The sequence below is a fragment of the Mugil cephalus genome, chromosome 11, assembly GCF_022458985.1.
Source record: "Mugil cephalus isolate CIBA_MC_2020 chromosome 11, CIBA_Mcephalus_1.1, whole genome shotgun sequence".
NCBI classification, from domain to species: Eukaryota; Metazoa; Chordata; class Actinopteri; order Mugiliformes; family Mugilidae; genus Mugil; species Mugil cephalus.
In genome coordinates, this window is record NC_061780.1 from 23506902 (window position 1) to 23530167 (window position 23266).

The 23266-nt window shown below is 40.6% G+C and overlaps 1 protein-coding gene across 3 annotated transcripts; it reads right to left on the reverse strand.

Annotated features, from left to right (window-relative positions):
• Nucleotides 1–744: 744 nt before the first annotated feature.
• Nucleotides 745–21544, reverse strand: cep162 (centrosomal protein 162). Of its 3 annotated transcripts, none has more exons than XM_047597654.1 (30): nt 21506–21544; nt 20529–20627; nt 20055–20190; nt 19251–19307; nt 17010–17147; nt 15979–16159; nt 14018–14094; nt 13874–13944; nt 12717–12747; nt 12480–12554; nt 12202–12399; nt 11826–11907; nt 11152–11413; nt 10336–10570; nt 9998–10155; nt 8998–9132; nt 8721–8849; nt 8159–8271; nt 7959–8058; nt 7756–7882; nt 6959–7122; nt 6127–6231; nt 5807–6046; nt 5499–5702; nt 5029–5356; nt 3900–4032; nt 3672–3813; nt 3485–3583; nt 2737–2871; nt 745–2469 (listed from the first exon to the last, which is right to left on the reverse strand). In XM_047597654.1, exons 2-30 carry the CDS (start codon nt 20586–20588, stop codon nt 2257–2259), a joined length of 4128 nt encoding a protein of 1375 aa, XP_047453610.1. In that variant the 5' UTR covers nt 20589–20627; nt 21506–21544; the 3' UTR covers nt 745–2256. The 3 variants fall into 3 exon arrangements, with proteins under 3 accessions (XP_047453610.1, XP_047453611.1, XP_047453612.1); XM_047597655.1 differs by lacking the exon at nt 21506–21544 and adding an exon at nt 21368–21499; XM_047597656.1 differs by lacking the exon at nt 19251–19307.
• Nucleotides 21545–23266: the final 1722 nt, after the last annotated feature.

Here is a 23266-nt window from a genome sequence, read left to right on the forward strand (position 1 = left end):
CTACAACAGGGATCTTCAACGTTTTTCAGGCCAATGACCACAAAGCCGATGAGAGATTAAGTAGGGACCCGTACCTACAATATGTGTTGTAGATTAAACTCAGCCTAGTGCTATTTATAAATATACATTATCATAATTTTGAATTCAATAATAAACTATTTAAATAATGCACAAGTTCAAATAATCATTTTTTTTTATCTAAATATTTTGTGACCCCCCTATTGAAGACCTATGAACTAGAGAATAACTACTGGTTCTGTAAACGCTGATTGGAAGAGTTGTTGCTACATTAACACATAGATGTGTGGGAAGGAGGAAACGACTACAAAAACATTCTGAAAAACTCCATCACTCCTTTAGAGACGTCTTCAAGAAACTCCACGACTCCAGTCGCCTTTCTTCATAGATACACATATACTTTATCAGTAGTGGTCACTGCTTATATTGAACATTGCCACAGGTGATATCACATAAAAACTATGAGTGAAAGCAAAAAAAAATCAAAATTTTCTTTTCCAAATTATAAAGAACAGCAGCTCTCCTAAGACCTGACGAATCTAAATCAAGTTTATCGTTTTCCTATCGAACCTTCAGCTCAGATGTCAAGTGAGATACATTTTCATAACAACAGCCGTCTCTATTTAATTAATATACAGTGAATTTAACTCTACGCACTAAGGTGTGATACAACTGGAGCCAGAATTCAAAGTATATGTTGTAGAAATAGTGGGCAACAGCTTTTTAAGATTCAAGATGTTTATTTTCATCTGCGCAGTTATTAAAAAAAAGCAGTTTAGATCATACAATGAATTATTTGTAACTCTTACTAATAAATACATAAAATAAATACAAAATCTACAAAGAGCAAATATATATACATATAAATATATATATATATAAAACAAGATGCAAACAAGAGAAATCTCTTAAATTAATGCAAAAAAACATAACTTTCTAAGACCCAAGCTTCTATTTGGTCCGCATTTTTAATTTCTTCGAGGTATTTGGGATGAGTAGGACCCAAGATGTATAAGAACTCAACATCATCTCTGAACAGGAAGTAGTAGTTTTTGAAAAAAAAAAAAACAAAACAAAAAACAATGTCCTCAAATGTGGACACTGGGATTATTTCATTATTTATATTATAAAGAACCAATATGTGACAAAATATAAAACTGTTTATATTAATACCTGAACATGGCTGAGTCAAGACAGAACAATGAAGTCCCAACATCCTCAAACGAGTACTTGGTAAATAGCAAAAATTGCGCATCATATGAAACTAGAAAGGTCAATAAGCATAAATAAATAGTTTTTAACCTTTGCTCACACTAGATGGCAGACCAAATCGTCCACGAATGAGGACAATGGGTTTACATGAAGCAAAATAAGCTGCAATAAAACCCTAAAGCTTAACGTCCCCATATGAGGACGCAGGGTCTCAGGAGGTTACAATGTGAGTTTTTAAAAAGTGCTCTGTACAACACACATGCCACATAGGCTATATTAACTTATTTTATGTCATTTGTCTGCACTGCTTTCAGAGAACCACGTCTGCAAACATGAGAATAATCGAGAGCCGCATTCAAAGTGTGGGCTCAGTCAACAGAGGCTTTACTCCATCGGGGCGACAGAGTTTATCAGACATAACAAGATGTACCAAACCAGAGCAAATACTGACTCATGCACTCTGAAGCAGCTTAACAAAAAATAATAATAAAACTTGGAGAGCTCTGCACAAAGGAGGACTTGATTTCTGCTTCGCGCAATCATTATGTCCAACTAATGTTTGTTAATTCTGACATAACTCAAAACAACAGCAGATTCTCACACAGGTCCTGACAGTAAATAAAGAGAACCCAGTCTAACAAAGAAACTGAAACATTACACATTTACATTCATTTTCGTTCAGAAAGTTAATAATTTGTAAGTGTAAGTGAACCTTGGTTTTCAGTATCTGGTATGAGTTCCCTCCCCCGACTAAACGTCTCTAATAACTCGCTCATCTACGGAGGCTGGGAGGGATTTTAGTCCATAACTCAGAACAGAACCACTTTAGTTTTGAGATGTTGGTTGGTTTTCCCCACATGAGCCGTTTGCCTCAGGTCCTTCCACAACATTTCTTCTGGATTAAGTTCAGGACTTTCACCTGGCTGATACGAAACCGTCGTGGTCTTTCACCGTTCAGACTTATGTGAAACAACTTGCAGTTTTTCTCGCTCAGTGACACTTTGGCATGGTGGGACTGAATCCTTGTTAACTTGTTAGGGGGAAAGGGGCCCTGATGGGGGCGTCTGGAGATGGTAGGACCGGTCTCTGTCTCTGCAGATGTCTGAGGACGTCCAGGATAGAGTCCAGCTCCAAGCGGAAAGCCTCCAGCTCTCTGGTCTTGTCTTGAGCCAGGCGTCTCCAGTGATCCACCTCCGACTGACGGTCAGACCCCGACGTCTGCCACGCCCACCCGACCACCTGGAGGCACAGACAGGGTTAGCAGGTGTCTACGCTCAGTGTTGTTTATGAGCGTTTGCTAGTGAAGGTGAAAATGTCTAAGTAACATCCACATGAATGAATACCAGGTCCAAAAGTTTCCAGCAGAACACTGAATTGTAAGAAGGTTCTTTACTACTTCTTCTCCAGTGGTTTTAATGTTGTGGCTGATCGGTGCAGATGGACCTAACTTCGCTGCACGTCTGAAAAGTTTATGAAATGGCAGAAAAGCTGTTCCCTCGTCACTACCTGCTGCAGCTCTTTCTCTCTGTGCTGGTGTCTCAGCTCCATGTTGAGGATTTTCTTCTCCAGGCCACGTAGGAGCTTCACCTCTGGACTCTGAGTGTCTTTAGCCTCCTTCAGCTCCTGCAGCAGTCTGGTCAGCTACATGCAAACAAGACGAGACCAATTACATCAGACTGAAGAATTAACACTTAATGGAACCACGATAATTCAGTTCCGTACCACTGCACGTGGCAACTGTAAAATAAGACCTTCACCACCAGGCTGAAGCTACGAATGAATGGAGTAGGATGACGCTTCATTTTCTACCCGTTTTTAACTATTCCTCAGTTCATTAATATAAATATACATTTATACAGACATGCAATTTTAAATATACTGCAAAAAATATCTGTATAAATACAGATGTATAAATATAAAGCTACAAATAACGCTGCTCTCTATAATTTTCACCCTATTATTAGAATAATTCATTACACGACTTAGCAACAAGATGCTCTTGAAATGTTGACATCCAACCTATTTTTATTTTTATTCACTCATTTTATTTATGTTAACTTACTATACGGCCTGTCATTCATTTATTATATAAAGTCACATGTCAGGAAATGTTTTGTAAAATGTTTAAATAAAAAGTTAAATAAAAAAGGAGAAGGAGTTACGACACATCTCTACGACCAGTTCCAGCTTTAAATGAATGTACGTATTTGATAACTTTAGTGGTTTTCCATTCGGAAGAAGGAAGCTGTTTCACCTGCTTCTGCAGAGCATCTTCTCTGGTCCTGGATATAACCAGAGCGTCTTTGGAACGCTGCAGCTCTTTCAGCTGCTCTTGCAAATGTTTCACCACTATCTGCAGATAAATGTGAAAATTCAGTGAAGAAGATAAAGTTTCCCTCGTTCCCGTTGACATGAGGCTGGTTGGTCATTGAAGACTGTACCTCCTGGGTGTTGAGCTTATTGGTGAGTTCTGCGACCTTAGAGGATGAGTGCTCCAGAGCGTGGGTGGTCTGCAGATGTTCCAGCACCCTCAGGTGTTCTGCTTTCACTGAGGACAGCTGCTCTGTGAAGTGCTCCTTCAGCCTAACGGGTCACATGAAGCCGTGTTAGAGGTCAGATCCTCTAGGAGGAAGGCGTGGGTTAATGTGTTCCCACAGAACTGTGCCTACCTGCACAGCTCCTCCTTCGCTTCAGCGGCTTCGGCTTTCAGCGCCTCCTGCTCCCGGTCGCTCTGCAGCTGCAGCAGCTCCACATGCTGCTTCAGAGCCTCGTTCTCCAGGAGAACCTCCGAGATGTGACTCCCTGTCAGAGGGAGGCAACATTTAACCTTCATCTAAGTTAAAACACAGCAGCAGAGACTCTGGGTGAGGCCGTTTACACACATCATGCTGCACTGCAAAGGTCAGAGGAGGATGCTCCAGACTATTTCCCTTTTTCAGAAAAAAAACTATGTCAATCCACATCTTAAAAAAGGTCACTTGTAGAATCACAAAATGAGAGTAGTCTAATTACTACCGTTCTATAGTGTTTCAGTTTACATCTTACATCCGTCGGTCATATAACACCTGTATACTGAGAGACGCATTAACAAAAAATTCTACAGATTGTAATGTAACTGTATAGTAAATGTCACCATACTGACGTCTATGAATCCAGTGAAGATAAATATCGGTACGAGTCTAAATATCAGCAAACACAAGAATTGGTTCAGCTTCTGGAGGAACAGAAGGACCTCTGTTCTAGCTATCATTCAGGGACAGGAAGTGTTGACATGGTGACCATCATCTCTGACCATCAATGGAGGGTATGCAGAGATATATTTCTGCATGATCTCTGCATTAAAAGAAACAACTGGAATCCAGGCACTGAAACCTGGCGTTGTGGTTCACATTTAGTGTCAGGTAATATTCATTTATGCTGTAATTTTTGATGAAGTCATACCTTAAGTTACTTCTTAAATTACGTTCTGAAGGACTGTCAGATAAGTTTGTAGATGTTGATGTTTTGGTGTAGTTATGGCAATAAAAATAAAACAAACAGAATATTTGTGATCACTCCTCGTCATCCTTTTAACGTCTGGTTGGACGCTACAGTATTAAATGGCTAATGTTACTTCTACAGCGTATGGATCATTGTTGAGTCCTTAATTTGATCTGATAATCCATGTTTTTCCCGGTCTCGTATTTACTGCTACATTTCACCATGTTTTTGCCCCTCAGTGGGCGTGGCACCGGGCAGCAGTGACGTCAATGCAACAATGTTTCAATGTGTTGAAACAAGACAGAAAAACATTCACACCTGTAAAAACTGTGGGCTGGTAGGTCTTCTCATACTGAGCTGAGGGAAACGTTTCTGCCCCCGTGTCTCCTGCAGCGGGACCACAGAGTGCTTTAGACGGGCCTGACTGTCTGGTCTCTGGTCGTGGGTTGGACACAGATTGTCTGGTCTCTGGTCGTGGGGTGGGGACAGACAGCATGGTCCTCCTCTCTTTCTGCAGTCTCTCCACGGTGCGGCTCAGCTCCTGAATGGTCCGTGTCTTGGTGGCGAGCTCTTGGTTCAGACGCTCTATCCGAACACCAAACGCTGCCTCGGCTTGGAGCTGGTGTCGGCTTGGACTCGACGGAGCCTGAAGAACAAGCACGAGGTTGAAATTTCTGCTCTTAGTTTTGCTCAACCACCCGGCTCAATCTCCTTCAAATTTGTGCCTGACATAGCACACTGGAGCTAACAGTATTTGATTTTACGACCCTAGTATCTCCTGAACCGACCTTGTGTTTGAGCTGCTGCTGGAGAGCATCAATCTGGCCGTGGAGAGATTTCTCTCTCTCCTGGTGTTTTTCCGTTAAACGCTGCAGCTCTTCCTCCAGCGTATGAATCTTCGACATCAGCGGCTCTGACTCAGCTCCTGCTTTGACCTGTTGTTTGTGCTCCAGCTGCTGCTCCAGCTCTGAGATCTGCTGCTTGTAGCGAAGCTGCACAGTGAACACAGAACACGTGCAGTGTAGTAGCCGACAAACAGTTTAATATGTCGAATTTTCTTTACCACTTCTACTGGGTAAAGCAGATTGAGTTATACCGTGACCCTGTGGAACTGTTGCTCCATGGTGCGCAGGCTGCGCTTGGCCTCCTCGTCGTGACTCTCCAGCTCAGCCTCCAGGCGCTGAATCCTGCGCTCTAGCAAAGACGTGATCTGGCTGGGCACCGACGTCTTTGAGGCGTCCGCGTTCCCCTGATCAGAAGCGGTGGCCGCGGCGTAAATCAGGGCAGGCAGCGAGTTTGGGTTTCGGTTTCTTAGTATCTGCTCGAGCTCCTTCACCTGGTACGAATGAGGAAGACTCTTAAAACAGCAGGAAGACACAAGTTCATTCTGCGCATGTTTGTCGCAGAGCGAGGTACCTGTCGTTCAAGGTCCTGCATCCTCTTAGTGGCCACAGATTTATCCCTGGCTTTTCTCTGCTGCTCAGAGCTTCTACTGCCAACTTCCTGTTTCAGCTTTTCTACCTAAAACAGAAACAACTCATTACTTTTAGGTTTTAGCACAATTTCAGCCTGTCCATCACAGCTAATAAACAATGTCTTATGGTGGGTGATACCGGGAATTTTGGTATCAATCCGATACCAAGTAAATACCAGGGTAGTATCGCCGATACTGATACTTTTTACTAGAAATGTCATGATCATTCAATAATTTTGTAACTTTGCCTTTAGTTAGTTGATTATGGTAAAACACAAGACAAATATTTTACTTAATTAAACCTGTTTGTACTAATTACAATATAAAACAATTTAACACTGTAAAAACTAAATAATTCTCCTTGTTCTACACACAATTGTTTTTTTAAATTAGTAGTTAAAAATAAGAAAAAGGAACAATGTAACAAAAATATAACAATGTAAACAACACAACAACAGTGGAATATAAAGTTAGTTGATTTATTTTGAATCTAGTCTGATTTTTTGTACTTGTCTTAAATTTAACCCATAATGGTTTAAAATGTCTTAAATTTCACTTAAATTTCAAATCTAAAGAATCCCTGTTTACAAAAAAGCCAAATAAAGAAAAATACAGGACTTGTTAAGGTTTCGTGCTATTGTCCTGTTGTGTTTTCCAGGAAATAAGACTCAATCGAGATGGAGGGGCTGATTTTGTGACCAGGTCAAGAGTTTTTGGGAAGTTTATAAATGTTAGAAGCTGATGTAATAACATGGAGGTTAGAAATAAGTTCACCTGCTGTTTGAGCTGCTGTATCTCAGCTGTAGCTGCTTTCAATCTGCCGGCGTCTCTATCCAGCAGCTCCTGGTTCTCAGCGAACCACTGCAACTTCTTCTTCAGGGCCGCTACTTCCTCTCTGTGCTTGTCCTCCAAGACACGCATCTCGAAAGTTTTATCACCTGGTACGATCAGAATGGATACAGAATAGAAAGATGCTAAATTTTCATTTTCATCTCTGAGTTTACATCAGGTTTCTGAGGATTTCAATGACCGTATAAAGAATCTGTGCCTGAAAATGTTCCCAATTTCAGCTTTTTATGAAGGAAAAAAAATAGTGAGCACAGACTACAATCATTACGGTAGCCAGTCACACTGCTATTGACATTACAGACACAACAGTGTAAATATGTTTAAATATGAATAAATTTCACAAAATAAATGAAACCGTAATTGTCCCCGTTTCTTCATTTCTTCTTGGTAACATTTAATTATTATTTTTTTTATCTCTGTAATGTAAATGTCCCTGGATTTCCACATCAGCAGGCAATGCAAACACGGAGCCATGCAAACCTGTTTTACTACTAGTGTGGGATTATTCTACAATATTTACTCATCATCACAATGAAATAGTCCATCATTAGTCAGTCTACTGCATTAACTTCTCTCAACCACTAGAAAACATTGCTGCTGTGTTCTTGTCTGTAAGCTCATACTCCAGAGATACGCATGTACATATAAACACACTAAAATATTACGTATTCTCTTTGATCAAGTGATTTTCATTTCTTTTCTTTTTTATTTTTGTTTCTTACATGAGGTGGAGATGGTCTGGTCTTTTGCCAGGTCTCTCTCTTTCTTCATGAGCTGCAGGTCCACCTCCAGAACCTGCTTTTCCTGCTGCAGCCTGTGAACGTCCCCGGACAGCTTGGCCTCATTCCTCTGAGGACACGCAAAAACACATCAGTTTTATGGAAGGAGGTTCCACAGAGCTTCGGCCTGAGACACTGCTACCAACCTGGAGTGCATTTACTTGAGCTAACAAGGTTGTGATGCGTTGCGTGTGATCCATCAGGCACACGTTCCCCACAGGCTTTGAGGTTTTATTCAGCTGCTCCCTGGTTAAGATTGAAGAAACACAAATCTTTTTCGTTGGTAACGTTACTTCTTGGAAGGCATGCGTATGAAATAACAAACAGATTGTAACTCTGAGTCCACCTTGTGAAAGTCAGCTCATTGAGCAGCCTCTGGTTTTCATTAAACATGGCCTCCTCGTTGGCTTTACTCTTGGCCTGCTGAGCCTTCATCTGAGAATACAGCTTCTCGTTCTCCTGCAATAACATTAGGACCATGCCATAATAAATTGTTGTTGTGAAAGTGTGAAAAAAAAAAAGCATATCTCCGTAAATATTAGTTGATTCATAACTGCAGCACTGTTCTTACAGTGTTTCTCCAGCATATTTCCATAAACTAATTTCTTGTTGCTGGTTTAATACTTTGCAAACACTTGTACACAGGCTCTGAAACCTTGAAATATTTTCTGTTAATGTCCAGGTCATCATATATCCAAAATATGTTTAAAAAAGTTTTGAAAGCATGTAAAAAAGAGTTTAAAAAGGCAGCTGGACTTGTAGAGATTTTTAATCATAGCCCTTTGAACAAACGTACGTGCAGGTGCAGAAATAAAAGTTTAGAATGAAACTTCCACGTCAGATTCAAATTAAAGATGGAAAATGAACGGTTAAAATAATGAATACTAATTAGTAGTGGGGATACACACCAGCTGGTAACCTTTTATAAGCGTCTCCTGCTCTTTAAGTTCTTTATCGATCTGCTGGAGCTTCTCTGGTGCAGGGTCTGTGGCCTCCACCCATCTCCTCTTCTGACTGGCTTCTTCTGCACTTCGTAGCTGAGAAGTGAAAACGCTCAGGTCATTTACTACGTATGATGTCACCCCATCGTGACGATAGCACACCTTATAAGCCGGGCTCAGACTAGTCCTGCTACTAATGAATTAAGAAAAACACTATTGGAAGCTGTGTGTTGTGTTTGTTCACCTTGCTCTGTAGGAGGTAGTTCTGCTGTCTGAGCGAGATGAGCTCCTCTGCTCCTTCCTTCATCATCTGCAGCTCTCGCTCTTTGAGGGCCAGCTGGAGTTTGAGCTCCTCCACCAAAGAGCTTTCCAAATCCCTCTGAAAATAACATCAGCTGAAATTACTCTTCAAATAGTGACACTTTAGTACCTTATCACGAGTGCCTGCGCTTTGCAGGTTATGTTGATATGGAAGCTCTCATCTGATGAGCAACAACTAAAGGTCTACTCTTCTACTACTTCTTCTTCTTGTCCCCGTGAAACATATAATAATGTAATCACTGAGGGAGAGAGGACTGGTGAGACTTAAGAGTCTGAGGGTGTGATATATATATATAAAATATATATAAATGTAGTCCGCTTTAAAACAGCCAAGCCCATCACTGAAGTATGACTGTTCCAGAAAGCATATTGTCTAGAATGAGCACATCAGAATTATGTAAATAAATCATAATTTGTACAACTGGTAGGATAAAAAATCCGCACCAGGGACTCCACAAGATGGACGGGAGGGTAAATAAATATATCTGCTGAATGACCCACTTCACTACAATACACAGAAGAGGAGAGAAAATAGCCAGAGAGGACGAGGCTGCTAAAAAGCTGCTGCACAGATTGGATTCTGTGAGAATGACTCATATTTATTTATGTCAGAGTTTCTCCTCCATACATTTCATCTACTTTTGATGTTTGTGGTTTATGGTGATGGCTGAATTTATTGACTTTACTGACCAAAGAAACTGCCTCTGTCTCTATTTCTATCAAAACAGGAAGTAATCTCTTTACAGTGGCTTCTATCCAGTGTCCCTCCACCCTGGCTGCACTTCTCTCTTCTGTGAACCAAAATACACTTTACACTCAAGAAGTGAGACCGTTACCACGTAGCTTGAGCCTGGATTATCACTGACACTGTTAAAATACAACTATCACAAAAGATATCAGCTGGAGATGAAGGATGTAATTACGCTGATCTGTGGATGATGTTGCGTTTGTCCGGTTGCTTGAGGACTTCTGAGTTCCTGTGCCTCATCCTGCTGTGAGCCAGTGTCTATCTGCTGCTGCAGGACGGCCACCAAGGACTGAACAGACGCCACCAGCTCACTGCTCACCTTCAAACCTGGCTCTGCTCACCAAGAAGAACAACATGTATTTAAATTTTTCTCTCAAAGATGACACGGTAAATTCACACCTTAACACTACACTTCCATGTCATGTGTATGAAACAAGATCTAAAAATGCTGTGAAATTATTAAAGACGGAATTAACAGAATTTGCCCAGTTTGATGACGTGTTGTTTGTCAACCTGTGTAATCACAGTCGTCTTTCTCTTGGCTCTTCGTGGACTTGGCTCTTTGCGGATGCTGAGGAAAACTGGAAAAGGAGGAACGGGCTTTGGCTGTGGCAGCACCTCTACCCGTCCCTGATGACCTGGAAGTCACTGATGTTCTTGCGTCCCCTCTCCTGCCCCTCACAGGAGCAATGGTGGTTTTCCTCTCTGAAGACGTAGAGGGATGAGAAACAAAGGGTCCGCGGGGGGCCTGGCCAAAGGATGTGCACACGCCATTAATGCACTATACAATAAGTCTATTCTAAGAAACAAAACTTGTGTTAAATATAATTTTATCCATCAACATCCATAAATAATGGATACAGGCGTAAAGTTTTAGAGGGTATTCACATTTAAACCAGGGGGAAATTACAGGCATCAGGACTATTTTTCATACCTATCGTATCACCCCATTTTTATTTTTCAAAAGGGACTTAAAAGCTGATTCATGGACAGATGTTGCCTGCTCCTTCATTATTTCTTCATCAATTAAAAAAAGGCATTTCCAAGTGGCATTTGCATTTGGAAGTTGTTTCTATCTAACATTCTTTCAAATTACTCTCAATGGGAGTGAAAAGGAAAACAGATCTGGACATCCACAGGAGACACTGGTTGACCTCCAGATCCGGTCAGTGAACAGTTCTCTCCAGGAGACATTTCATTATCCATGTCTATTGTAAAGGTAAGACGTGTCCAAAAAGTCAGAGCAGTTCTAGCTGAGCACTGGAACACAGTGGAAGCCCTGTCATGCATGAGCTTCCAATGAAACACAAGGGCAATGTTTTGCCTCACCGTTTGTTTCTTAGCTTTGCCGGCATAAGAATAATGTTCGTTCTGTTCCTGCATCAGCTTCTGCACCTCCCTCCTAATGCTCCACGTCATCTCATGGATCGGGGGGTCCGGGGATGTGGATGACTGGGTGGTCAAACCCCCGACCCCCTTTATTTCTGCAGCAGCCTCTTCTACTTGCTTTAGTTGTGACTTGGTATAAGTAACATCTGGAAAATTCTTTTCTACAGACCGGGACGTCTTTTCTTGGTCAAGTTCCACATCACTGCAAATTCACAACAGAAAGACAATTAAACTTTAAACTTTGGAGAAACATTACATCCCACTTTGGGGGATGTAATGTAAGAATGTATTTTTTTTACCACTTTGCAGATGCTACAACTAAACCAAAAACACATTGTTTCTGCATCTCTGTCTTATTGTCAGGATTGGGAATTGGGATCTTTTTCAAACAATGCTTAGGGTTTTAAAATGCTTTTTGAGGGAATCCCCAACTCTCAATGGGGTCAATACCATGAGCCGGGGGTAGATGTTTGCATTTTTATTTACATGCATTAGTCCAGTTGTACTGTATCTACTGCCCTTACAAGTTTTACACACTAGTTTGTCTGAAATAATGTATTTTGTTATTTGATGTAAATTGTGACGTAATCAGTGTATGATTCTACAGTCCTGACCTGACAGGCCGGAGGGTGAAGCCTCTAAGTTGGTTCTCCTCTGGTCGGATGGGCTTCATCAGCTCCTCTGCTGTAGGTAGGTCTAATAGAACACACACAAATGCACAGAATGACCTTTCAGCGTACTTTACTCCACTCGTAAGATAAGATGATCCATTATTTTCCCCACGGTGAGGAAATGTGCAACAGTGATGACTGCAAACACCCAAACAAAGTATGACCTTTGGTGGATTAAACAACATTAGGCCACTTCTTGTTGGTACCTAATGAATTATAATCTTGAATTAATTATGTTAGATCAGTGTACTATAGAGACAGAGAGAGGAGTCCCGCAAATCGTCTCTACAGCTCTATTAGAAGCGTGACACTGTCAGACCTGACTCAATGGTAGAAGCCGGCTGAAGAGACTGATGAGGAGGGGAGGTCGGAGACATGGGTCTGTTCATCCTCCCTCTCTGTTCCAGAGAGGAAAACTGGTCGTTGTGCTCATCAGATTCCTCAACAACATGGATCTGTCTGTAGGCTTCATGAAGAGCCTCCATCTCTGACCCTCCACTTTGAGCATATGACTGGCCTGTGCAGAAAAAAATATTTAGACGACTCAAAATAAATAACCCTGAGGTTGTGGGATTCCACCTTCTGTGTTTGCTGTACCTCTGTCCAGTGACCCTGCTGTGTCTTTTTTTTTGTCTTCCCCACCAGTATCATCCAAAGAATCATAGAGGGAAACTGAGACAAACGCTAAGTTAGAGTGACAGGAACTCGTTTGCGATACTGTACAGCAGTGGAAAGCCAGACAGACTTTAACGTAGAATAATATCGAAACTTCATTCCACATTTGAGCGAAATACCTGTTTATAATTTCAGTTAAATATGGTCTGTGTCTCTTACCTCTGGCAAGAATTTGTGTGATTTTTGACTTCTGAAAAACAGACAATGTGAGATAGTCAACTATTATTACTATTATACTATACTATACTATTACCATTTCAAAACAAACAAAGATGAAGTTTAGCACATGGTATAATGCGATTTGAGGGCCAACCTCAACCCTGCCAGGCCAGCTGTTATCAAGCTGCTACACAAAGGCAAATTGATTTGTTGCTCGTTAACCTTGCCAACCTCAGCTTGTATAAAATAATGAGACCATCTTTGTCAATCTGCACTTTGGCGTATGACTGACCGATCAATCAGAAGGCAACCTTTCATTCAGTGTGAAGCAGAAATCTGACCATTGCTCAGATTTTTCGTCAAGAAAGTCAACAAAAATTTTTATCTGCATTTTAGTTTGACTGCATATTTTACAAACCAGGCTAGTACAGTATTTAGTCCAAGAAACAGCTCCACAATGACACTTGGGGAGGGAGGTCAAATATAGTGAGACAAAATTGACCTGTTATTCACCTAACACATATTTTGGCAGAAAAACAGGGTAAACAACTGAAAGTATATTTGCCTTGATGGCAGTTTTGCACACAACGGAGTGCTTTCAAGGTTGAGATAAATTTAAATTTGGCCTCACAAGCCCAACAACAGCTGCTAACTCTAACTGCTAAACACTAGACGCAATGTTAGTTGTGTGTTTCAGGGGTGTCCAAGCAGAAGTTGCATTTGACAAAGACCGACCAGACGTGGTCCCCTCTGTGTTCTCCTATGGCCAAATCCATGGTCAAATGTAGGGGTCTGTGAATTAATCCCATCAGAGAGCGTCAGCTTTTTAAAATAACACTTATGGTCTCAGGGAGTGAGTGTATTAGTATATTCTCTAAAATATGTCTTTTCCTTGTCAATTCCAGCCAAAACAATCCGTTGAAATATGCTAACCTGTGTTTACAGGCTATGATGTTTGAGATCTTTTGCCTCCAGCTAAGCCCCGCCTCTCAAAAAAACGTTACATTGTTTACAAACTGTGTAGGGTTCTATAAAGAACCTCTGGAGTCGGTACCCATTGTCTGAATCAGCACCAAACCTTGGGTCCATGCCACCTCTACAGACAGAGACAGGGTTGGGGTTTGAGTTCCAAAGGTACAAACTGTACGAATACAGACCTCCTCCAGTGGCTCTTTCAAGTTCTCCTCATCTTCAAAATCCTCACTGTAGTGTGGGGTACTTGTGAAGTCTGAGAGAGAAGAGAACTGATGAAGACACACTCGGATACACAGCAATATTTGCTCAGGATTCCTTCCTGTTACCTGGAGACTCTCTGGAGTTATCCAGGTCTCTTGCCTTGCTTTGATTTTCTGTCCCATCCACTGATTTCTCTGCTTTCCTGGAGGGGGAACACACTTTCTCATTACACTAAAGTCACAACCTTGATGTTCAAAGACAGAGAAGCAATAAAGACACTGTTTTAGAGTCTCTACACCTTTCTATTGTATCATGTCATAGAATCAAATAGTTACGTTACAGAATACAAACAGGTTGTTTACTGTTAGATAATGTGTTATAATTTCTGCAGCTTTAGCTTGAACCTAAATTTTTACAGTTTTCAGTTGTCAATAATTTGTCTTTCAATTTAAGTTTGTGTAGTGAAGAGGGATTAATCAGCTCACCCACATTTTATAGCAATGTTTGTGAATGAAGACTAACCATCTACCAGCTAAGCACTAACTGTACAGTATACAGATAACATGTGAATAGAAAAGAAAGAAAATATGGACGGGATGTGAGGCAAAAAGACAATTTCAAGATAATCAATCAAACCCTAACCTGGGTTCAACCTAGACTGACTGCTTTGAGGGCCAGGTTTTTGGTTCATCTGATTAAATTAGGCCAACCCTCTCTGCCCAGTTCTGTGCATCTACAACTATGAGTTGACAAAAGTAGCAACATCCAGTTTCCCAATAACTCAAATGAAGAACTACACTGATAATGTCTTCTAAGGTCCCTGTCGAGCTGTAGCCTGACAATGAGGGACACTCCTCCACACATCGCCACTCTTCCCTCCTGCAGTTATCTGTCAGCCATATGCTCATTGCTGAGGCCTTTTGTCAGGAGCTCACTAGGCAACAGGAAATGGTGGTCGACATGAGAGGAATTCTTTGTGCAAGGAGCCGTGGTGATGTCTCCTACGACATCACATCATGTGCTACGGATGAGATGTCTAATGCTCTTTATCACCAGCGCCAGCCTAAAACACTCCCTGATGTGACATACTGGTTCCAGCCACTCAGTTTGATTCAGAAGGAAGTTCTGGTGGCTCTGGTAAGGATTCGGGCATCGTGGTTCCCATTGTGGTGAGTTACTGGTGGAAACGCCATGAAAACAACATCATTAAGGTCCTGCTAATGACACATATTATAATTCTGGTTAAAGTCTATGGGTCTTTCAGCACAACAAACTGAAAATTATCCTACCCTGACACGTTTTTGCCAAAGTCTCTGAGGTGAATAGAATAACAGTAGATGGAAAGCAGGGACTTCAGGGAATCAGTGGAGACCCTTTTGCTCTAAGGAATGGTCTGTTATATCTCCCTGATGCTGAGACACCTAGGTTAGTCAAAGATGGTTGTAAGATGATAGGCTGTATAAAGATGTTTAAGAGTACTGTAAAACATGCCATGCGTGCCACATTGTGGCTCCAGCTCTAAAATCTGAAGGCTGTCTTCAGATTCATTGGAGCATTACCCAAGAGCATTTCAGGTTGAAAATATGCTCTTGTAATATGCGGTCATGCAACAAGATACCCTGATGTTCATCCTCTATGTTCTATACAGGTGAAGCATGTGGTTTGGTGCCTGGTGGAGCTGTTCTCCAGAGTTGGGATTCCAAAGGAAAATTTAACTGATCAAGGCACCAACTTCATGTCTCACCTGATGAAAACTCTGTATCATCGGGGAATCAAAGGTATAAGACGTGCTCCCTATCATCCTGAAACTGATGGTTTAGTTGAAAGATTTAATGGTACCTTAAAACAGATGCTGAGGAAGTGTGTTCATGAGACTGGTAAAGATTGGGATAAATGGTTGCCTTTTTTGCCGTTTGCCTACAGGGAAATACCACAGGCCTCAACTGGTTTCTCTCCTTTTGCGTTGGTATATGGCAGACACTTATGTACAGTGGGGAGACCAATGCTGACTGATCTATCTCAGAGTACTTCTCCTGTCCCTTTAGCGCCACAGGGATGTAGTAGCACAGGATGGCTGCTTACAAACCTGAGATTAGTAGCCATGGTAGAACTTGTTGAGACCAGCTCTCTGTTCAGCTTGGAGTAATCTATAGTTGATGAAGCTCCTGCTTCTAGCTGGGCAAAGAACCTGCTTTTCTCCTCTTCTTCCTCCAGAGTGTCCAAGCCCAAACCAAACCCCATGTTAACAGCTGGAGTCATCACAGAGTCTGCACATACAAAGAGAGCACAACGTTGGTGCTGAACATAACGGACATGTAGGAACTGAAAGCCTCAAGGCTGCTGTATACACATACCATAGGCAGCAAAAGCCAAACACATGAGTTTCAATATAAAATGAAATGTATATAAAAAAAAAGACATATTTAATGTTAAACATATCAGCTGTATCAGGTATTATCATATTTATACATAAAAATATATCAAGGCTTCAGAAAAAGTTTATTATGATCATATCATTTGGGCTCCTGTACTACTGTGAAGAACCCTGGAGTTATTTTTTTTTTTAGGGGCAAAACATCCTTTAATACACACTTAAATGCATCTCTAGCTTTTCACCTGCACAACATGTCAAGATTAGGGACATCCTGTTTTAAAGTGATGCTAAAAAGGCATGAACTTGTTACTTTTCCTTGCTACAGCCTTTTCAATAAGCTGGAGGTTTTTAGATAAGTGGACATCCTGGTGAAAATAAGTTAGAGTGTTAATTGGACTGATAATCAGCAAGAGCTCTGATTTTTCTATTTTCAGTTTTTCTTCACTGGCTCTCGGTAAAATACAGAACAGAACCGAAAATCCTCCCACTGAGCACCTCTCTGCTTTCACATTTGAGATTTTTGTAATTTAATTTAACGTGTGGTGTCACACACTTAGCATACCATTATCTCTGGAACTGATTGCAATTCAAGGATCCACAGAACTTCTCCTATCTACTTCAGATAGAACTTGAGAGGGGGAATTATCACACTTAAAGTTTCCTTAAGCTACAGCTTAAGTTGTTTGATGAAACTAATCAAACAGTGGACTGGTTGATGCCTTGGCTCCATTTATCAGGCTCACCTCTCGTCTCTGTGCTCTCTTTGGTGATTGAAGCTGCATCAAGCCCTTCCTTCAAACTTGAATCTCCTGAACCCTCCTCCTCCTCCTCCTCTTGAATAGGCTGAGACTTTCTGAAAGACTTCCCAGATCCCAACAGGCCTGGACAAGAAAAACAAATGAGGCTTGTGTCACTTAACGTGGGACGTGTAGGTCACACTAGTCACAACAGTTGATATAAACGGGGATTATGATTAAAATCTGTAATTAAAGCTTTGTATTAACTACTTCGTTCATAGGAGGAAGAGTAATAAGTGGTTGTAAATGTTCCAAATATAAACTGCACACAAGGACATAAAAGAAACCAAGAATGACCCATGCTCCACACTGCCACTTACTGGAGCTTGGTACACATATAGAAATAAGCCCTCGGTATTAGTGAATACAAACAAAGTAGTAATTACATTAGTCAATACAAAGCAGCATATACACACACTACAAAATGCAGATGCAGTACTGAAAGAGCCTCAATACGTGTATACAAATGAAATGAAAGTACTCCATTGCACTTGCTCATACATGCATTCACATACACATTTACAAACACACTCAACGCTGATGTATGCATTGGAAATGAAATTACCTCTTATTGCATTTTAGAACATGCTTTGAAAACAGAAATTAGTATTTAGTGGAAGTGCACCAGTTAAATTGCATTGCCCTTTTAGAGCGAAGTTCAGTGTGGAAATGGCTTTGGGATAAAAACATTTATATACACACACACCAATATATGATGCTGTTTTGTGTAAATAAGGAAATGGATTCTGTGATTTAAAAGAGAAATCCTTAGCCAATAGAGTAAGGTTTTCATTAAAGCCTGATAAACACAATGAATGTCAATAACTGAACCAATAATTCCCTCATGTGGGTCGTCTATATCACTGAGCAAACATAACAGGAGTCCTCAGGTCTGTGTTGCAAGAAGATACAACAAAAAAATAAAATAATAATCTAAACACATGTTATAAAAACATAAAAGTTTATTGGAGACAAAAACACAAGACAGATGAGAGCTGGTGAGACTGCTATACTGCCTAACTAGAAACACGACTACCACAGGTTTCGGGGGCGTTACGCTAAAGTTACCAGCTTCAATGTTCCCCTGGCACTCGGCTGGTGGAGTTTCATTTGTCTCTTCATGGCTCCCCTCGCCTGACACACAGTGGCGGTTTTCATGACTGGGACTCCTCAGACTGTCTGAGCATGAGTCCTCAGATGAAGCTCTTTCCAGAGTTTGCGAAACATTCGAAAAGATGTCTTTGCGAGTGTTGTCCAGCTGGACGGGTTTATCCAGGGTCTTAGAGCGCGGTTTGGGAACTGGCTTATAGAAGGGCTCCGTGCTGACAACTTCAGACAGTAGGAAGAAAAAGAATGGTCAGCCCTTCTTAAACCCAATATAATCTGAATTTGGTGTTTGAACCACACGCTGCTTTCCATTGGTGTATTTTCAAGAAATACTTATTATTCATTACAATTCAGTGTAATTTGACATGGTCCTTAAAACAAGGAGTTTGCCAATTAAAAAAAAAGCCACAAACAATAATCATTAGTGTCCTCGCTGATCTCATTTTGAATGGCAACAAGTCACGGCTGAGGGCCCCTTGACTGGCAAAGCAAAGTGATGAAAGCAGAAACAGACAGAAGCAAAAGAACCATAGCTACAAACCCCCCCCCCAAAAATAGAATTATCGCCTTTGTGGTTGCATGCCTCTGCTAATAAGTCGAGTTGTAGTTATATAACGAGAACCCGATATGTTGTTAATAACAGAGGCACTGTAATGGAATTATAACTGCTCTGATGAGCTTCCGAATTTATCTATTTATTTCTATTTATCTATTATTTTATTTATTTATATTCAGAGTATCCTGCAGACTTTGCAGAGAAACTTAACTTGCTTGTTTGAAATGGACTACAAAAGCTGTAAATGTTGCATCTCAAGTCTGTTTAAAGATTCAGGCTTTTTCTGATAAATTATAATTTTCGGCATCGTTTACAGCAATGCACAGGTATTCAATGCAAACTGATGTATTTACATAATTGAATCTGTGCTTCATAGGCTCAAAGGCTAAATGAATGACTATATGCAACCCAGACCAGTTCTGAATGTGGCCTGATCTGAGTGATATGATCTTAATGGAATGTAATTCCATGAAGATGCATGTTAATGACAGACGTGAACATGGCCAATGTCAACTTGCCCTCACCCTCAGTGTTCTCAGGTTGAGGCTTTTTGGTTTTGACAAATCTGCGTTTGTCCATCTCTGTTTGGAAAGATGAGAAAGAAAGGGACAGTTTGCAAGTCAGGAGACAGCAGACAAATGAAGGGTTCTGTAAAAAGCTACCGTTTTATAGTAACAGTAAGAGTTCTAATTCACAAGCTGTCCGAGCCTCAACGCAGCTTCCTTCAAACACCTCCTGCTTCAGAAAATATCTCAACTGTCCTTAGACCATAGATATCCTGTCCACTCCCAGTCCTGCCAGAGTATCAGAGACCACCACATCAAGTTATGATCGGAAGAGGTACTTTAGAAATATTACTTTCTACAGAACATCACATAAGCCTCCAGTCTTAGCAAGCACAAAATGGGATCTAGGTTAAACTTTGTTAGAAAATAAGATGACATTTGAGAAAAGGTGCAGGAAAAAGCAGCAGATAAGAAGATCAGAGCATTAAACTATGATGTTTACAACCAAAAGAAGGTTTTACTGTAGTTGGAAGTCTTGCACATAGGAAGCTGACCTTAGTTTCACCTGCCACCATGGTATGTGAAACAGAGATACAGTTAGGCTCATACGCTGGCATTATGTGTCTCATTCTTTAACAAAAAAAATGAATGAAATTATCAAAAGAACAACATTTCTGTTATTTCTTTTATATTTCCTCTGTTCCCTCCTGACACAAATGCATCCGCTGGTATTCCACACTGTCCTGAGCAAGGCCAAAAGTCCATATGTCCAGAGCGATTAATGTTTTCGAGTGAAGGTAATAACACTTTCATCACCATTACCTCGTCCTCCACCACTGTGTTCGTCATCTTGCCACCACGACACAGCTGGTTTCTGGGCTTTCTGGGCTTTTAAGCTGCTTTTAGCGTGGGTGTCCTTATCTCGCTCACCCAAGTCTACAGAATCATCTGAAACAGACTGACAGGAAATTGCTTTTAAATCAAAGTGACTGACTAGGGATAAAACTGGGCACATTAATCCATGACATGCCACTTTTTCCACAGTCAAATGTCTGGTTTTTATAACATTAGCAGAACTAATCAACACAATTCGCTCCGCTTGATTAACGCTTAGATTTGGAAACTCATTAGCAGGAAGTGTCACTTAGAGTTGCTCAGAGTACTAACACTTTTAAATAAGAGGCACATTTATAATTACGGATAAATGATTTGTTTTATACTGTGTAATTCCTGAAACCCTTAATGATTTGCACAGTATATGAACTACAACTAATGCAGTTGCATTGATATTATTACCTCTTTTAAAAACTGCTCAAACTGTGCATCCAGTTCCTCTTTGGTCAGTCTATGAGACATAGCGACAACATTCACTCCATCGGCCAGGAAGAATCACAACTGGTAAAATAACAAAACAAAAACTAAATTAAGAACTAATATTAGTACAATATCAGCATATGAACCATCAGTGTACATTGATTTTATGTGAATATTCTTCTGCAGTAGCGATGAAAACATGCAGTTTCTAAATGAATGAGTATAAAAGTATAGTAGAAGTATAACATGTGTTGTATAAAAACATCTTAATATAAACATATTTGCCGCTAAAATGTATTGTTTTCAAAATAAGTTATCCGACTATAACAGAAATTTAACATGCCCCCACAATGTTGCTCATTTAGTTTATTCAATCAAAAATGCCACAAATATAGATGTCAATTTAAGGTGGTTTAATTAACACGTTCATAAACAGTCAACGAAACAGACTGAGATTTCTGACACAACAAAGTTCTCCCACTATAATTCAAAACACGGAAGAAAACACGGAAGTGCAAGGATGCCACTTCCTGTCGCAACTGTCAAAATAAAGGCGCATTAAAGTTGTCCTCGCATAGAAATCAAGTAATACCGGTTAAATTAATATTTATAGAGAAAATGGACGTTTTAGCGTTTTGTTATGTTACAACAAAGTCCATTTTATTCAAGCCGACATTAATGAAGGTTGAAGACACCAGAGAAAAACATGTCGGTGTACGAAAGTTAGAGCCCTGGTTTTATTTTGAAATGCTAATTTTATTTCCGTCTGTCGGGAACCTTGACAACGCCAACAGCAGCTAAGTAGCCGTTTATCTGCTTACCTAAAACATTAGCTGGCTAAAAGACGTGAGCTTATGTTTCCACGGAACGATCGGATGTATATTTTTTATACGGGTATTTGCATCAGTCCTGCCTCGACAGATCTCAAATAACAGACTCAACGTTGATAGCTTCCTCACCTGAAAACTTGAGACAATCTACCTCTCTCTCGGTCCTCTGAGCGTTTGGCACTTCCCGCGACACTTTGCGGTTGTCAACGCTACAACAGAACACAATCTGATTGGCCGAGGGGAAAATGCGTCATACGAAAAGATAACCAATCACAAAACAGAGCGGTCCCCAGTTTGAGCCAGCATACTGTTTAAAGCCAGGATGTATCTGTAGCACAGTGCAAAAAGTTTTAATTTATTGATTGATTGTTTTACTGCATCGACGTACACAACTTCCATAGGCGAATTCTGGCAATGCTCCAAAATACTTTAAAAGCAGACCCAATTTTGTATTAAAAGGCAATAAATATACATATACAAGTATGCGCAAGTTATCACGCTTTCTGATGCAGAATCAGATTTATTTCCAGATCTCTCTATTCCTCTTGGTCTGGGTACAAGGGCAGTATATAAGTGTAAACTTGTAGCTTATTAAACTCAGGACCTCATCAAAAGCACTGAAAAAATTCATGGTGGTGTCATAAAAAAAAAATCAAAACCACATGTTGGGTTTCAACAGAATTATTATGAAACAGCATGAACTTCTCGTTTTAGCTGCTAGCTGGGCTGACAACAGAAACTGTTGCCCTACAGCAAGCAAGCAGGTTGACATAGTTTTACTATCTGTCCAACCCTGAACCAAAGCAGTGCCAACCACCAGCCACCACACCAATGGCATCAGTGCATCCCTACATGTTAGTCCTTTATAAGTTAGCATTGAAGTGTTTTCATTGTCACCATGGCATCGTTTTAATTTTATCAACCTTGACATGGTGAAACATTTTACTTAGAGAATCAAATAATGTTACAAACTATTTCTCATAACGTAGGTGTGAGAATGAATGAATGATAAAGAATTTACTCAGGTAATTATCTGCAGTTCCATAGCCGTCTTTAAAAGTGTTAATGATGTTTAAGGCTGAAAACCCGCCATCACTCACAAATAAATGGACATTTTCAATACAGGGACTAAAACACTTAACAGAATTAACTACATCACATACATAACTACATAACATTGTTAAGTGCCAACATAATTGGATCTATTCCTCTTTAAGCCTTACACAGAAATCTAAGTATTGATTGTTATGCTGCAGATGCTCAGTTGAATTGTTAACTTGTCATATTTCCTCCACTTGGTGGCAGTATGGAGCTGAGAATATCTCAGGTCTCTGCCCCTGCGTCCGTGCACTTGGAAGGGCAGTCCATCACCAGAGATCAGTAGTAATCTAATAAACTCTGCCCTGCTCCCTTTTCCCTCCCTTTCAGAGGTCAGGACGGATCCATATAAACTCTGTTTTCACCTCCCTATGCGCCTCTGTCTCTCATAACCTCACACACACTGGTCCAACATGCTACGTGTCAAGGATACAAGCAGTAAAGGACGTCATATAGGTTATTCCATTTTTGCTGACTGCCCTGCATACAGCCACACTTCAGATTCTGTTTTTGTGTTATCAAACCATCAGACAAACACACTCCGTAGAGATGTACTCATCCCATCACAGCTTATAGTGCATGTTGCCTGGACACAACACATCCTTTTTATTTTTTATTTTTAAACTGGCCGATGTCATCTCATTGAAGGCGGAACTCAAAAACTAACCAATTATTACAAAAACTGTAAATGCAACCATTAGCTTTGCATTGCGTGCGTTCCTGCATTGGGTTCATGTCTACAAACTTCTGACAAGGAATCCAGACGGCAGTGTCAAGGTTAGAAGGACTCTG